The sequence below is a fragment of the Anarrhichthys ocellatus genome, unplaced genomic scaffold (genome assembly GCF_004355925.1).
Source record: "Anarrhichthys ocellatus isolate YVR2014 unplaced genomic scaffold, GSC_Weel_1.0 scaffold3, whole genome shotgun sequence".
Taxonomy (NCBI): Eukaryota; Metazoa; Chordata; class Actinopteri; order Perciformes; family Anarhichadidae; genus Anarrhichthys; species Anarrhichthys ocellatus.
The window spans coordinates 13,473,195-13,490,026 of record NW_022280033.1 but is presented as its reverse complement, the minus strand read 5'-3'; the positions used below and the strand labels follow the sequence as shown (position 1 = coordinate 13,490,026).

The window sequence follows — 16,832 nt, the reverse complement described above, 5'->3', positions numbered from 1 at the left end:
CACTCAATACCCAAAACGTACTAAATGACATGTGATATGAATCACATTGGTTTGGTTGATATGCCTTTAATTATACGTTTTCTCAATTTTAGCTTTAGAGGCTCGAAGAGGTAAATATAATAATTCAGTAGAAAAGTAAAGGCAAAAATCAGTTTTTCTAGTTCTTGTCATGTTCATCATGTCGCGACCCCTCAGATTTACCTTGCGACCTCTTTTGGGGGTCCCCGACCCCGCGGTTGGGAAACACTCAATGTATTTGCATGCGCGATACATCTAATCCAAAAACAGACACCTTTCTGTGCTTAATTAAAGGCCACATTTTGTTTGCGTTAAAAGAATGGAGGTAGATGATTGGAGGACCAGAGGTTGATGTGGGCGGGAGGTGCAGTTCTCCGTGTCCGACACTGGGTGCTGCTTCAGAGGGACGAGCTGCTGTGCTGCAGAGGGAGACCGACGTGCGACGTGGAAAGGCAGAATGGCACTACACGTCTGTTGCGTTTCAACAAGCGGAATCCCGGCGACACCATGAGAGCAGACGACCAGCTTCCAGCACAGTCTGATGCCAAAATGTAGCACTGATTGTCAAACTAAGTCACCACTTGTGAGAAGAAGAATCCGCCGTCATGGACGGAGGGTTAACTATCACTTTAATATCGGTTGCGATGTTTGTGGGCTGTTTAGCACTCGGATTCATCCCACTGTTGTTCAGACTTTCTGAGGTAAGTGTTTCTTTTATTATCTTTATTTTGTTTTACTTTTTTTTCTTTTCTTTTTTTTTAATAGATAATGTTTTATGTTCTCATGAATGAGCAACATTGCTTTTTGGCGTCTGAAAAAAATCGCTCCAGCTTGCTGTGTCAGTCCCACAGATCAGCTGAAATCATGTGTCAATCCACAGAAAAGCCTGCAGTTTGTCTCCATCCTCGGGGCAGGACTCTTGTGTGGGACAGCGCTGGCCATCACCATCCCCGAGGGAGTGGGCTTACTGGAGGAGTCATGGAGAGGTGAGCTCGGCGGACAAACATGAAACACAACCTTACCGTCCTGGATTTATTTGGACGCACCCCTTCCAACCCCCTTTTTTCCCCTTGGTTGTCTTGCCAACTCATCACACATAAGCCTCCTCATCCTCACCCGCCGCCTCTTGTTTCTAACCCATTGAGATGAGCGATGAAGCACACAGGGATGAAAGCGGGCTTTTAGCGGTCCACATGCTGCTCGGCCTTGTTGTCTTTTATGTTGATTTAATCAAAAGCTTTTTCCCGTCTTTCATCTTCTCTCTGCAGCATCATCCTCATCCTCCTCCTCCTCCTCTGATGCGCAGTCCGGTCTGAATGGCAGTGAGAAAAATAAAATTGTAACCTCCACAGAGAAAGGCCCTCCGCCTCGGTTCCTCATTGGGGTGGCTCTAACTTTCGGGTTCACCTTCATGTTTGTAGTGGATCAGATCGCAAGTTACCTCTCCATTCGTGGCAAGTTGGCATTTTCATTTTGCTGAGTGTCAACAACATATCTCTGTATTTATCTCCACAACATGTGCAATGTCTCGTTTCAGACCGAACGGCTCGTTTGCCCAACACTGTCGGCATCACAGCCACTTTGGGGCTGGTTATTCATGGTGCAGGTACTTATAGAGTGTTTACTCTACTGTTTCTACTGACGTGTGTTTGTCCAAAGTACACAAGATCTTTCCAGGAATTCCTAGGCCACAAAGCGCTGGAGTTGTTCGTTTCCTCATGTGACTCAGCATGTGATTCCTTCACTGTTTGACTCTTCAATGTTATAAATTAACTACTTTTTCTGTAGCACAGCCTGGAGGCTTCAGCTCAGCTCAGATTGGGCGCAAAGAAGGATATATCAAACCAGACTCCTCCATCGGTTTGATGTAATGTTTGTCCAGATTGTTGAGCCCATTAATACGATTGTTTTGTTTTGTTTGTGTGTAGCCGACGGATTTGCTGTGGGTGCAGCTGTGGCCACGGGTCAAGTGACAGTGCAGGTTATAGTGTTTTTAGCTGTGATCCTACACAAGGTGAGCCTCCCTGACAGAACTTTGCAGTGACGTATATGTGTATATACTGTATACAGTATATAAAGTATCACCAGACAACATGTAACAGAAATGACAATAAGACCTGATATGTCTTATCTCCTGTAGGCGCCTGCAGCTTTTGGTTTGGTCTCCTTTCTGATGCACACAGGCCTCGAAAAGAAGTACATTCAGGGACATTTACTGGCCTTTTCGGCAGCAGCACCGATACTTGCCATCACGACATACTTCATATTACATGCAGTAAGAAAGAACACATCAGCCGTATTGTCTCTTATTACAGAGTTTCAGTTGGTGCTTCTGCATTGTTTGATTGGATGGGTTTGTGTCCACAGTCTGGCAGTTCATCTCAGAGCCAGCTCAGTGCGACAGGTGTGGGAATGCTCTTCTCAGCTGGGACTTTCCTCTACGTGGCCACGGTGCATGTTCTCCCCGAGGTCAAGACGGGACAACCGCCCACTGACCTCCAGCGGCACACCGGAGCCGAGGGCCGCCATCAGCAGCACCTGGGGCTCCTGGAGAGCCTCACCCTGGTCCTCGGGGTCGGGCTCCCGATGGTGCTGGCTCTCGGGCTGCATGACGACTGAGAAGAAAATGTCTATGGGCTATTAAGTGAAGCGCAAAGGGCACAGTGCCGCTACAGCTGAAAGGAAAACTCCTCGAGTTTACCTTTTTAAACTGTGTTTCTGTTTCAGTGAAACTTGTCTTAAAGTCCAGCTATTGTTTGAGTATCAAAGTGGGTGTAAGGAATCTGATAGCTAATGCATTGTCCATGGTAGAATGAGTTTCCCTGAATGTCAATAAAAGGGTATCATTTGTTGCCAAGTTTGAATTTAGTAAGCCTTCTCGTGGCCCTTTCATCGTGTCAATCTAAGGACACGGCACGTTCAGTGCTGAAATCCCAGTGACTTGATACATTTGGAACAACCAAATAATCTGGAAGAGATCTACTTTGTTGAATAGAGCCCGGTTTTAAGTCTATCAATGTGCAGTGGTACAAGTGACCAAGCAACTGTGCAATTGAATTATCAGTACAACTGCCAAAGCCTCTGGGATGTGGGCTGCAACAATACGTAGGAAGCCCAGCGGCTCTTTAAATCTGTTAAATAATCCATGCCTCAGAGAAACCGGTGGCTGACAGGTGTTGTACATCAAGTAGGTACTTCCAACTGAATTTATGTCCATTTCATAAGAATCCGGGTCATCTCTTCTTAAAAACATGCCTGCTCATGTTATGTTGGCTTATTCGACTGCTTAGTGTCTCGCTCTTTTTGTTTTTTTTGTTGCAGTGGGAAACTGTTAACCAGGGTTAAATACGGATATGAAAACAAAAGGCCTTTTACACTTTAAAAGTATGATTTATTCATTAAGATGAAATAAAACATTTATAACAAAGTTATAAATACTCCATTTCTTATGGTCCAGAGCAGAAGTGACATTTGAAATCAGGTGCCGGAGCAGTCACAGCTGTTTCTATTCTACACTGACAAACGTCATTCAACTTGAGTCCATGAACTACTGTTTATGCTTGAATCTTGTAATTCAACGCTTTGCTTAATCTGCCCTACTTTGAACAAAGAAAGTGTTTTTGAAAGTGCTTCTAGTGAGACATGAGGTTATGGTGAGACACTGCATAAAGTCAGAGGAGCAGAAATAACACAATGGTGCTTAACACTAAGCAGAGTCTGGCCTCATTCAGAGCGCTGTAGCTTATCTCCTATTGAACCTCCCTAAAGTTTTCCCTAACTGTTATCTGCACTCCGCTGGCTGCTAATGGCTGCTCGTATCACATTCAAAACACAGATGTCAGCCTTCAAGCAGGCTACAAGTTAACCCTTAATTCTGTGGTAATTTCTGCTCCATCCTGGAAAAATAAATATGGCAGGAGATCCAAAGATAACTCACAAGGGTTACAAGATGATTCACAGGATACAAAGGAGAGAGAAAAAAACATTTCTACAAAGCGAAATGAAGTTTATTCTATCAGACGTTTGAGGTTTTAATAGAATATTTTGTTATGTCAAAAAGTTTAAAGCAGTCTGGTTGAATTGTTCACAGCTCATTTACATAATGCAGCCTGACAACAAGACATCGCTTAATTTCATGCGTTCGCAATAAAAATAACTGCTATAAAGCACTGCTTCAGTGTTCAGTATCCTGATGGGAGGTCACCACAAAGTCAGACAGAACTCCACTGTTTCATTCTCAACTTGTTATAAATATAAATGTCATCAACTTATGAAATTGAAAATATATGACACAATCTCTCACTCTGCATCATAAGAAAGTGAAACTGTGGCTTTGTGAGTCATTACACCACTAAAATCACAGCTCTGACACAATAATTGCATTTTCCGGGGCCCCCGTGCAGCAACGTTCATCATTCAGCAGCACACTGTTATAACACTGTATGGCACTGCCTGCTGCAGACGTCAGGATGGGAGTTGATCATTCCTTTCATAGCTTCATGCGGCTCATGGGGGCAGTCAGCTGAGCCTCCAGAGCCATCTGGTCAAAGGTTCGCCTGTGCGTCTGCTGTCTCACTCTGTCCCTCATGTGAAAGGAGGCCCGAGCCAGCCGGTGCGCCTCCTCCTGTATCTGCTCCCGCTGTCTCCGCAGTCTCTCCCTCCTCCAGTCCTTCATGAAGATGCAGCTCTCCCGGGCCCTCCTCGCGGCCTCCTCCTCCCTCTGCATCTTCTCCCTCAGCCTCTGGTGGCACAGCTGCCTGCGCGTGTTGTGCCGGCGCGCCTCCTGACCTCTGCTCCTCTGCTGGGCCGATGCGTGCAGGGCGGCTCTCTCCGTGCGGCGCTGGCTCAGCTGGACCAGGATCCGTTTTTGTGCGAGCTGCTGGTGGCTCTGCAGCTCGGCCCTCTGCTGCGCTCTCCGAACCTGCTCCTCCTCCCGGGCCGCCCGCTCCTGCAACTCCCTCAGCCGCGCCTCCAGGGCCTGGGCGCGTTTCTCGCGCGAGTGTCGCAGCTTCTCCTCGAGTGCGCTCCTCACCTGTGCCTCCTCTTCCACCGCCTGTTGCTCTACCTGCTGTTTCAGCAGGACGTGACGTAGCAGCTCCCTACGATTTAACTCCTGCAGCCTCCTCCTCTCCTCCCTTTCCCGCGACACTTTGCTCCTCCTGGCCCTCTGCTCCTTCTCCGCCGCCACCTGTCGCTCCCTCTCTCGCTCCCTTTTCTCCACCTCCTCCCTTTCCCTCAGTAGCTTCTCCTGGTAGCGTTTCCGGCCACCCGCCTCTCTCCGTGCAGCCTCGATCTTTTCTCTGCATTGGCCCTCCACCTCCTCTCTCAGCCTCCTCCAGCGGTCTTCTTGCAGCAGCACCTCCTGCTCCAGCTGTCCCGCTTTCTCTTCCTCCCGACGCTCCCTCAGCCCCCTGCGGGCCTCCAGCTCCTCGTGCCAGCGTCGCATACTCTGCCTCAGTTTCCTCCTCCTCTGTTTGTCCGCCTCGGCCCGCAGGGCCTCCTCGTGCCTGCGGGCCTCCTGTCGCTCCTGTTCCTCCTGCTGACAGAGCTGCAGGCAGGTCTGTTCCTCCTGGTACTTCACCAGCATGAGAGCCGCTATCTTGCGGTCTCTCTCTGATACTGTGACGCACATCTTCTTTTGAATGTCCCGGGTGAGCCTGTCCAGTTTCATCTCGGTGGCTGGGGTGTGTCTGAGGTCTCCCAGACTGAAGCTGCAGACCGTGCTCCTGTCTCTGTTAGAACAAGAGGACCTGCTGGCAGGTTTCCCCTTAAAGCACAGCTCCGCATACGGGATGGACCCCGCTGTCTCTCTGTCCCCTTTGTGGCCCTTCAGTTTGGTGCCAGGCGCCACTTCCGAGTCTGACACTCTGTTACTGCCTGATGGCCACCTGTCGCCCGCCGCCCGGATAATCCTCCGCCTCTCCTCTCGGCACATTTGTAAAAGCTTCAGTCTCTCCCTTTCGTACGATTCGTGCATGACTCTCATCGCCTGAAAGGGCACGCCATGCTGCTCAGCAATGAAGTCATTCAGCGACTTGATCAGGAGTTCCACGGGTTTGATACCGAGTCGCGTGCAGGACTCCAGCGAGCGGGGACTCGTTAAGATGTGCCGACTCCTCTCCGCTGCGGCCGAGTCAAAGTTGTTCAGGTCTAAACGAGGCCCGGGAGACGTGGACCTCAGCTCCCCCATTACAAAGCAACGAAATTACCTCGATGCCAGTTTTCGAGTGTTAAAACATTGCTTCTGGTCCCGCGTGCTCATCCACAAAGTGCATTCTTTCTGCTTTCCAGCACGGAGAGGTCATGGAGGGATTAGCTGCAGACGAGCTGAGCTTATTTGTATCTCACTGTCTCCGACCTCAGCTGTAGCAGAGGGAGAGATCGAGGGTTGACAGTTTTACTCTCACTATTTACTATTTAAAGACGGCTTTATTAAATCATAGCATATTGGAGATCAGGGAAATGGTTGTCCTTGTTTTTGCGGGCAGCCAAAAAGCCTTTGACTTGCAATGATTTAACATTTAAGTAGGATTAATACATTATACTTTACCACTTAAAACACCAGCATGTAGCGTACTATTAAAATAATAGTATGATATAGCCTCCCGGATAGGCGAACAGGGCAATACAATGGCAAATAACGGGAAGCCTAAAACAAAAGCCACAGTGACGTTCAATCATAAAAGACCCCATTAAAAGAGAACAGTTTTGCAACTTTTATTAGGCTAATGTTTTTAACTACAACGTAATTTATATGCAATTATTATTTCAAGCTAAAATGATCAAATAAATATATGTGAAACGTTGTAGGCCTACTTTTAAGTAAACATGTTTTAACGTATTTGTTTTAAATATATAACAAATTGAAATGTAAAAAAAACAACACTAAGCACTGTAAACTTGAAACCATAAAGATAAATCCGCTAACAGCCGAAGACTCTTGAATTATTAGCGCGCCACCTGCCGGTGAGTGACCCGGATGAGCATCTCGTTGTTTTACCACCGAGCAGAGGCGGGTGTTGTTTACGATTACTGAAGTTAGGTCCATATTCGTCAAGCGTTCGTTAATCTGAAATTTAGAGGGAGAGCATTTTATTTGAAACCTCAACAAGGTTGGCAAAAAATAAATAAAAACCTGTCAATTGTGGATCTTGTTTGTAAAAATAAAAAAGGCAATATTACAAATTGATTTCTAAAAGTAGCCCTAGTGCTTGATAATTGCTTTAAATGCTAATCTTGAAACGTGGCAATATAATGAGAATGTTCACCAACGGTCATATTATTTATTCCTTTTAATTTGATTTGAAATTGAAGGTTTGAATACATTTTATGAATTCCAATTGATGTATGCATTTCCTTTGTTCCATGTTTTTGTTGGGAGGAAGTAGCTTATTTTTTTTATTATTTTGCATTATTACTACTATTATTATTATTATTATTAAAATATAATTTTTCATTTGATTACAAGTTTTAATTTCAGTTTCCGTTCTCAGATACTGAAGTACCAATACGAAACTAACTTCGTCATCGTCTAGACTGCTGAAACGCTCCACGAACGCCTTCTGCTGCCACACAGGTACATATGTTCAAGTTATCGTCAGAAAAATGGATATATCCAACTAGTTTAACAATAACTAAAGCATGCAATGGGTTTACTTTTAGTGTGACCTTTGCTAGAGCAGAAGCGATAAATATATTCACGTTAACGTGCAGCTACGTTGTTAACACAACTGATTGTGCTAGCTAACATTAGCTAACGTTTGCTAAAACCAAAGGTGCACTGAAATAACTAAAACGAGATGACAGTCTGTGTAGTACTTCCGTGTTTACGTTTGTCGCTTCTGGTTTTGCTGATAGCCGAACATGATTTGTGTTTTTAAATATATTTTCGCTTTCGTTTGGTAACCATACATTTACCTATTTGCAGTTACACCAATGGTGTGACTTGTTGAGATACAATGAAACGCTGTTTGTAAGTAACGCTAGTTAGTTAACAGCTAACGTTACTATGGTTATAGTTTCCATTTAGCACTTAACGGTATGCAGTACGACATCGGTGCATGATATCAACCACATCGACGACTTGTATTTAATGTAACACAAAGACTGTATAAAATAAGCTATAACACTTGGCCTAGCCTCCTCGTTGACGGGATAGAGTAGCGGATTGTTATCTTGGCTTTCCTGACGTCTTTGGCTAAACTTTACGGAAACCGGTTATGTTGGCTGTCGCAAAATAACAACTTGAATCCGATTGTCTTCATACTCTATTCTTCTAACTGTTTGGCCAGAAGGAAGTTAACTAAACTATTACAAACACAGACATACTTTGTTTAGAGTGATACTGGTCCTGTTGTGTTTTACGTCAGCGTGTTTCCCTCTCACAACACACAGCTCGTCCACTAACCGACGAACGTCAAAGATGAAGAGGGCCAAAGCAGGTGGTGATGAGGAAGCTACGCGGCAGAATGGCTCTGCTGGCCGAAGGAAAGGAGAACAACAACAACAACAACAACAGCAAAGTGACGGGGACGATGGTGACTGTGATTTAGGCACAGCTGACATGCAAGACGAGGACAATGACCCGGGACTCAGGAGAGAGATACGGAGCAAGTACAGAGACCTCATCAACTCAGTGCAACGTAAGTAAGACTGACCGGCAGAGGACGTTCATGTTGTTTAACTTTATTTGTTGAGACGTCTTTGATGCATTTCCTTCCTGTGTGTTTCCCTCCAGAGAACAGGGAAGATATGCTGAGACCCTCCAACAACAAGCTCACAGAAGTCCTCGAAGAGGCTAACAAACTATTTAAAGATGGTAGGTGTGATTGAAACCACAGAAATGTTGATTTTCTCAATGTCTCATCCCACAGTCCAAACACATTCAGGTTTGGTTAATTGGCGAACTCTTAAGTTGCCTGTTTGCAAATGTAACACTACAGTATATGTAAATGAGGAATTCAAAGTCCAGAGAAACAATTCATACCTGACTCAGGAGTCATCGTCAACACGCAGCCCTACATTGTGCTCAGTGTGCTCTCCCTGTGTTCCCTGGCAGTCCGGCAGGCGAGAGAAGCAGCTCTGGATGCCCAGCTCCTTGTTGTGGCCACAGATCTGGGAAAGGAGAAAGCCAGCCAACTGTTCGCCGAGGGCACTGCTTTTGATCCCACTGCTTTTGCCGAGCATCTTGTGAGTGACTTTATTGTTTATGCTATTATAAGCGCATACATACACAAGATATTGGTTGGTTCCTTGCACCACTAAGGTATACCAGTAAGTAGAGCTAGATCGATAAATCGACCCGGCTAGCGTTCATTCTGTACAGTATTTCATACTTCAGTTTCAATAAGTCTCGTCCTTTGGTTGAAAAACTGAACATGCTTGCCATCATTGTTTCGTTTAAATTTGGGGAGACAGATTTTTCCCCTGAATTAGTCCTATACGTCAATGAGGAGCAGTCAAATAAATATATAGAACAGTGTGACCTCTATTGAATGCACCTTTAAGACCACAGAAAGATATCATTCTAGCTTTATTGTTATAACTACATGTACTGAAGTCAGTGTTCTGTACCTCTCAACTCTAACCAGGGACACTTGCTGCTATAGAAAAGTCTCACTTAAACATGTGCATTTGGGACTCTGACAGGCTTTAACTTTAACACACTGCGTTATTGTACAACACAGAGGGAGACTTGGCAAAAGAAAGGAGAAAAAACGTTGAAGAAAATACGACTTATTAAGCAACACGATTAACTTGTAACTATAAGCGATGTAGAAAATCGGAATCGTTTTTCAATGTGAGCACCAAGTAGCAGTGGTCATGTGGAGATCTCTCTTCTTCTCGGACAGCTGTCCTTCATGGGTCTCAACCGACTAGAAGACGGGGAGGACGAGCAGCAGAACGGAGGGGCAGCTGACGGCTACCTGCCCCAGGACGCTTGGCACAGAGTGGCCAGGAGAGCAGAGTGCTGTGTCCGGGCAGCACCCGCCTTCCACTACATGTAAGTGCCTTTAAACAGGTTTATTATAGTTGTTTTTATTTATAGGCTATTATTGCATTTTACCTGGTTAATTACTGTCCTTCTACACTATTTTCTGTCTCTGACATTTTCATTCCCGTGGGACTCGTTTCATCAGGATGGGTTCGTTCCATGCAGAGCCGCCTCCTCCGAAGCAAAGGATAGAACGGCAAAGGAAGGCCCCCAGCAAGGAAGCCAAGAGGATAATGCCTACTCAGGTAGCTGCACGTACACCAACGTTGCTGCACTTGAAAACAAAACAAAAAAAATGCAATCATTTATTGCACTAAATGTAGTTCTTTATCTACGGGCGACCGTGGCTCACTGGGTAGAGAGGGTCGTCCAGTAATCCGGTCGGCGGTGTGTTTGTAGAGGTTTTTACCACAGGTTCAAACTCAGCTCTGTTTCATAATAAGAAATCTAAGATACCCTTGAATGTAGCAGCCTTTCATCAACCAACGAAAGTGACAAATTCGGCCAATAATCTTTCAAAAGGCATCTTGTCTGAGAGGGTTTTCATGTTCCCGATGCTTACTGCATTATGTTACTGTTGTCTGTCAGCTGAAGAGAATGGAAGGCTCTCACCAAGAAGCAACCGAGAAAGAGGTGGAGAGGATCCTGGGATACCTCAAAAGTTATTTCCAAGATGATCGTGAGTTGAAAGCCGAGCTCATGGACATTAACATTTCATCATTGTTGTGTTATTATTATTATTATTATTATTATTATTATGTGCTCATGTATCTCTGTTTCTATCGCAGCTACGTCGCCAATATCTTACTACGAATTTGTGATCGACCCCAAATCATTTTCCCGGACAGTGGAGAACATTTTTCACACGTCCTTTCTTGTCAGGGTGAGCTGCCTTTACTTATGTTTGTTTAAATTGAGCTTTTCTGCCCTCTAGTGACTGTTAACAGGTGTGGCAACGTTGTGTGTGTGTTTCAGGATGGGTTGGCACGGATGTACATGGATAACGCCAAATTGCCTTGTATAGGTGAGAAGATGTAACATTTTGTTGTATAATTCGGACCAGGGAATAAACAGAGAAAATGTTTTTCGGCCAATTACTTTACCGCTGTTGTGTGTTTTTGTGTCTCAGCACCTGTGGAGGAGGGAGAGGTGGAAGCTGGAGGATCATTCAGCCGTAAACAATGCATTGTCTCTATCAGTCCCAAAATGTGGAAGGTTAGCAAGTTAAGACTTAATCGAGCAACGATACAAGACCCACATTTATAAAAAAATCTTTGATCATGATTTTAATGTTCCAAATGTTCCCCCCCCCCCCCAGGAGCTTATAGATGCCTTTGACATCACGGACACAATGATTCCTCTTCCAAACACAGACTGAGTGATGGACCCCGCCACTTTTCGTCAGCTGAAACCGAACGTTGTTTTTAGGTGTGTTAATGCTTTTTTAAAATGTCTAAATAATTCAGACAAATTGTTCTAAATTTTCAAAGGCCAAATTTCAGTAAAGGTCACTCTTATAAACACATATCATAGTTGCACTATGATATGTTGCACATTTTGTTTTAATTTCTACTTTTTACTGTTTTTAGAAGTTTGAATAATAAAAACAGAAATAAGAGAATTTTGGTATTGGTGCTGTTTTCATTTATTTATGGAATGTGAATGAATGCTATATTCTGTTTGAATGATATTTGGGTTGGTAAAAGCTGGGTTAACTGGTCAACCTCATGCATTAAAGGAGCTCAATATGAAATTCAGAGCACATCTATTGCCGACACACGGCTGAACATACGACTGAGCCGGCGGCTCGCAGCCAACAGTGCTGACAGAGCCAACAGTGTTTAGCTGGAGGGGAACCGGAGGGTGGGTGCTACGCTTCCGCATCGACGCCTTCGGTCGGGAAGGTGTTGTCAGCTGTTAATGCCTCATCATTGCAGTGCAGCGCGCGCCATGAGCTAACCAGTGGGGCACGCTCACATGCACTAAAACGCAACACCCAGGCGGCCTGGCTTTGTAAACAAAGCACAGAGAAACTCAGATTATAATGCACATAAGGGAGAATGACTTCATTCACATAAAGTCCATGACCTAGATATGCAACTGGTTACAATGGGTCACATGGAGAGATTGCTTCACTTTAAGAGTCCACAAGCCTAAAGGTCAGGGAACCACTGCCTGACTTTGATTTGATTTGAGAATGAATGAATATAAACTAGCTCTGGCCCGGTTGGGACGATGTTTCCTAGCTACCGTATATGCTGCTTTTCAATCAACTTATTCTGTCCAGGTGTAGGCTTTCTATTTGCGTATAGTGCAGTGCTGATGTGCAGATCATTTGCCAGCATTTTCATCATTTTTTAAACAATTTGAAAGTCCCCAAAAATGAAGACCTTTAATCCTGTTCCTCCCTTAATTGTGTAATTTTTCGTTTCCAAGAAAGACACCACCGTAGATGGTTGCTATCTTGGGATCAGGCATTGTCAGGATCCATGTTTCTGTTGATTGTACAAATATGTAAAGGTAGGTAGTGTGGATAAGCAAAAGAAAAGAATCCCCCCTGCTCTGTTTTGTTAGAGTTAACTTGATTTAGTTGGATGAACACATTGATATCATCGCGCCTTCTCATGATGATATACCACCATCTCCTGGCTCTATTAAAGGGACAGACGCCCTTTATGCTGCCTCCCCATCTCTTCCTCTCTGCCTCTCTGAGCATTTCTTTCCCTCCAAAGCGGTGCTTCAGTCACACCCGTGCAGTGATGTGAGGCTAAGCAGCATATGAGGCTGGAAAGAGAAGCTCCCTTTTTTTCATGCTCGTTTTACTGAGTTCCTTATGTAATGTAGATTTTATATAACAATGGCTTGAAAATATATGTCACAGGCGCACCACGGGCTATGCAGTGCCGAGCACTTATTAGTCACTGAGGCACACACTCATACAGACACAGGAGCGTGCACACGCTCACTCAGCAGCTCCAGCAGAGATCTGCCTTTCCTGGCGATGCTCAGTCTTGACTGATAACGATGCAGTTCTGCAGGAAAGTGCTCTGCAAGCCATGTAGTGCCAGAGTCACTTCACCAGAGGAGGACATGGAATACAAGATGGGGAGCTGCATCGGAATCTCACGAAGACAGGTAAACGGAAGGATGAGCAGAGGCGCTCTGCAGTGAAGAGTCAATGCCCTTTTTCTGGTCAACAGCTGAGTCTTTACTCAGGCAGAGGCAGAGAGAGAGACTCAAGTGGTGGAGGAGGGGTGACGTCAGCAAGGAAAAGGAGCTGCGGAGACGGCAAGGAAGGGAGGAGCTGAGTATAAACAGTGAGAGGGTGATGCTGACAGTTGTGGAGGAAGATGGGAGGCAGGTTGACAAGCGAATGGATAGCGTGCATGTGTTGGATTTATTCAGGCAAAAGACTGGATGACAGTTGAGATAGGAGAAATCTGAAACGGAGCAAGTGTGTTTGAAGTAAGCTCGTTAGAAACAGAGCTGATCAAACCAGTGCTATTTATAGGGATGATATTGTGCCTGCTGTGTCCCAGACTGGGCACTCAGCTGAAGATGGCCTGTGATGAAGGCAGATAAGACAGGATCCTAAATATATTCCAAACCCTCTGGTGTTCAGATATGTCAATTTGGCTCCTGTTTGCATGGTTGCTTTGCTATTCTTGCCATTGGTCATCTTGTTGGAGCAGGTTTGCAGTAGCGTTTTAACTCTTGTCAGTCATACATGGCAGTCTCTGCCAAATGGACAGACGAGAGGCACTGAAACAGCATCACCACCTCCTTCTGTCCATAGCAGGCCTGTTTGGTCACAGTGTTGCCTTTAGAACTAGCGTCCCCTCCAGCTGACTGCCAGGCCTCCTGAGCTTGTCAGAGCAGGTGATGTCTCCCCCCCCCCCCACACACAAACACACACTAGCAGACATGGCTTCCCCAGCTCCAGTTCGGTCTCCTCCCCTCAGTCCTGTCCCCTCTTCTGTCCCTGTCCTGTGTCCACCCTCCGTCCTCTCCTCCCACTCAGCGTGCAATACAAAAATAGCAACAGACCGGGTCTCCTCAGTGGAGAGGACAGAAACAAACATTGGCCTTGAGTTGGACAGTAAACACAGAGTGGATTTGGGTTTGTCAAAAGCTTCACACGGTGTGTGGAAGAGTCTCTTGTTTGCAGTGGTGAGTAGTTGATGAGTTGCAGCAATGGTACACATTTTTGAATTATTTGTTTGGTTTGTAGTGGTCAACAATATATGAAAATAGAGCAGCACGAGGTAAAGAGTGGGGATTGCGAAGGCTTTTATTGAAATGTGTGTCTTGGTTTCGCTGTTGTTATCATCTGGTTTGATGTTGTACGCTGATTTCAATGTATGTGGCCTTGGTCAGGGTTGAAGAACTTGGTTTAAAACACAACTTTATCTACTGTACTCTATGTTTACCTGCTTTCCTCGGTCTCTTACCTTGCTGAATTATATTATGCGTGCTATCTGAGAAATACTATAATGGATTTTGAACAAAGTTTGACCAACTTTTGAACAGGTTGTGATCCTGCTGGTTTTCCTGTGCCATGTGGAGGGATCAGTTACAGCGCAGGAAACGGTAACCTCATACTGTAGGTGTCTAAGCAAAGACATACGGTGCTCATCCAAACCCAAGAGCTTAAACGTTGGCTCATGTTGAGTGACTGACAGGCCAAGATGAGGTGAGAAGAGACCAGGCAGCAGTCGAATCACATGATTTGCCCCGGTGCCCCCTATGCTGCCAGAAAGCCCTGAAACACGGCCGCCAGCTAAAGGGCGCACACATCCACAGCTTGAAGACTGAAATTACACCCCATTCACACAAATAGAAAGCAGGGAGAAGAATTGCCACACCACGGAATAGGTGAGAATTAAGATGTAAGGTGGAAATCCAGATATTTAATTTCCCCATGGGATTTTTTGGGGAAATGAAGTGTGCATGACAAATTGTGCACAAGACTGGAATAAAGTCTAACAGCAGTGGACATTGCAGATATCTATTTATAAAGTCTTGCATATTCAGGTCAGTGCTTCCTGACTATACACCGTACAGTCCCCGCAGTCATATATGAGGAATGCACAAACAACATTTCTGTCGGCACGAGTGTTTACTGCTCAGCTGCAATTCATACAACAAAGAAATAAACAAGAAAGATGATTGTCAGAGAATATTTGATAGGAGTTATGAAAGTGATTCTACCTGTATTTGATATAAAATATGTCCACGGCTAAAAACTTTTGTCCTCTTCTTCCAATAATTCAAATATCTTTACAAAGCCTTTCTAAAACATACTGTTTATGTCGTGATTACAGATTAGAGATGCTCCAGAATGATTTCAATAGCCTGTTGACTTCGTGAACAGTCTGTTATTTACCACACGAGGATTACCTTACTGAGCCTCAGTCACTGTGTCAGTATGCTACAGTCACTCAGTCGCAGCACACTGCATGTCAAGGTGTTTTTTATTCTGGGAGGCAATGCCATTTGTTTGAGGTAATCCAGACCAGAGGGGGCCTGCTGGTCATAGTAGATGTACCATTAAAGTAATCTCTAGAAATCATTTTTATAATTACAAGATGCTGTGAGGAAGCTGTTTCTGATTATAAACCCACATCAGCAGAGGTAAAGCCTGCACTTTGGTCTGGGAGGGAGGTCTTGCATCCCAGGTCCCTAATCTCTAAAACAACACACTCACCATTCTCCCTCCCTGCTGGTTCAACCTCGTACCAGAGACCTCTAATCTTGTGCAGCAGGAGTCTGTGACTACTGAGGGACCACAGATCCCCTGTTCAGTCTGCGTCTCTCTGGGAATAGTCGTACTCTGATGGTCCTTCTGTGCCGGTGTCTTTCAGCCAGCTGATGTGAGAGGCTGTCGGTCGGGGCAGTTGTGGCCCTGCAGCTGGCTGAGCCATGGGGAACGAGAGCAGCACAACTGAAGCGTTGGTAAGGGCGAGCTCGCCGGCTTTGGATGGCTGGGATTGCTACTTGCTGCCCCCGTGCTACTGTACATGCCTCGGGCTCTAACAATAACAATACTAACAATACTAATACTGGCTCACATGATTACTAACGGTTGGCTTCAGTAAAACACATGGGACGTACTGGGAGCTGTGTACGTTCCGATGCTTAATTGAAGCTTGTCTAATAAGCATTTAGATAACACGCTTTGCTCCAGTTAACTGTTGTAAAGCAGAGGTAAACATAAATATTAGATGTTTATGCCATCTGTGTCTACTGCTACACACCTGGATACGTCTAAACTCGCTTTCTTGCTGATAATGAAATCCATGATCCCTAGTGTGCATGTAGTGCTATTGCTGGATTAGCTTGTTTTAAGAATCAATTTTTTGTGTATTTATGTACTTGGTAGTTTAAAAAAAAGACAGCAATAGAGAAACAGTAATTTCCACACGTGACAGGACTTCAGCGGTGGAATTCAGGATTATCTTAATAGGATTATTTAAATCATATGTCTCATGAGCTACAGAGTCTACAGACCATGTGCTGGACCTCATTAGATGTGAATGCAGAGTGAGGCTTAACATTGCTACTTTTGCCTTTAAAACAATAGTGATCTGTTTTCAGCGATTACTGCTGTATACTGTAATGTTGGTTTGGATCTTCTTCACTCCCTATTACAGCCAGAAGAGGGCGCTCCAGACAATGTTCTTCTGTTTCCACCACAGGGAAATCAAAATGACTCTCTACAGGTATAAAATGTGTGTGTGTGTGTGTGTGTGTGTGTGTGTGTGTGTGTGTGTGAGAGAGAGAGAGAGAGAGAGAGAGAGAGAGAGAGAGAGAGAGAGAG

General features: G+C 45.0%; 4 protein-coding genes across 7 annotated transcripts in view; 3 read left to right on the top strand and 1 right to left on the bottom strand.

The window, feature by feature from the left end:
- The first annotated feature begins 217 nt into the window (after positions 1-217).
- LOC116376780 (zinc transporter ZIP9) lies at positions 218-2,868 on the top strand. The gene is made up of 7 exons (XM_031838260.1): positions 218-719; positions 899-1,004; positions 1,287-1,472; positions 1,556-1,624; positions 1,947-2,032; positions 2,159-2,293; positions 2,386-2,868. The coding sequence occupies exons 1-7, from the start codon at positions 624-626 to the stop codon at positions 2,635-2,637; spliced, it is 930 nt and encodes a 309-aa protein (XP_031694120.1). The 5' UTR covers positions 218-623; the 3' UTR covers positions 2,638-2,868.
- Positions 2,869-4,507: 1,639 nt separating this feature from the next.
- LOC116400578 (coiled-coil domain-containing protein 177) lies at positions 4,508-6,208 on the bottom strand. The gene has a single exon (XM_031878491.1). It carries the CDS (start codon positions 6,206-6,208, stop codon positions 4,508-4,510), a length of 1,701 nt encoding a protein of 566 aa, XP_031734351.1.
- Positions 5,551-11,617, top strand: nsmce4a (NSE4A component of SMC5/6 complex). Of its 2 annotated transcripts, XM_031878502.1 has the most exons (11): positions 5,551-7,594; positions 8,413-8,660; positions 8,756-8,836; positions 9,077-9,207; positions 9,870-10,021; positions 10,158-10,257; positions 10,601-10,691; positions 10,801-10,895; positions 10,988-11,036; positions 11,142-11,227; positions 11,331-11,617. In XM_031878502.1, the coding sequence occupies exons 2-11, from the start codon at positions 8,441-8,443 to the stop codon at positions 11,388-11,390; spliced, it is 1,065 nt and encodes a 354-aa protein (XP_031734362.1). In that variant the 5' UTR covers positions 5,551-7,594; positions 8,413-8,440; the 3' UTR covers positions 11,391-11,617. The 2 variants fall into 2 exon arrangements, with proteins under 2 accessions (XP_031734362.1, XP_031734369.1); XM_031878509.1 differs by lacking the exon at positions 5,551-7,594 and having other exon boundaries at positions 7,605-8,660.
- Positions 11,618-12,765: 1,148 nt separating this feature from the next.
- Positions 12,766-16,832, top strand: part of tacc2 (transforming, acidic coiled-coil containing protein 2) — a 47,566-nt gene continuing 43,499 nt past the window's right edge. For 2 of the 3 annotated variants that reach the window (XM_031872811.1, XM_031872792.1), the window contains exon 1: positions 12,766-13,147. In XM_031872811.1, coding sequence (XP_031728671.1) covers positions 13,037-13,147 — 111 coding nt within the window. In that variant the 5' untranslated portion in view covers positions 12,766-13,036. Of the gene's footprint in view, positions 13,148-15,876; positions 15,968-16,665; positions 16,735-16,832 lie in introns of those variants that run through there. The other variant, XM_031872801.1, reaches the window with a different exon arrangement.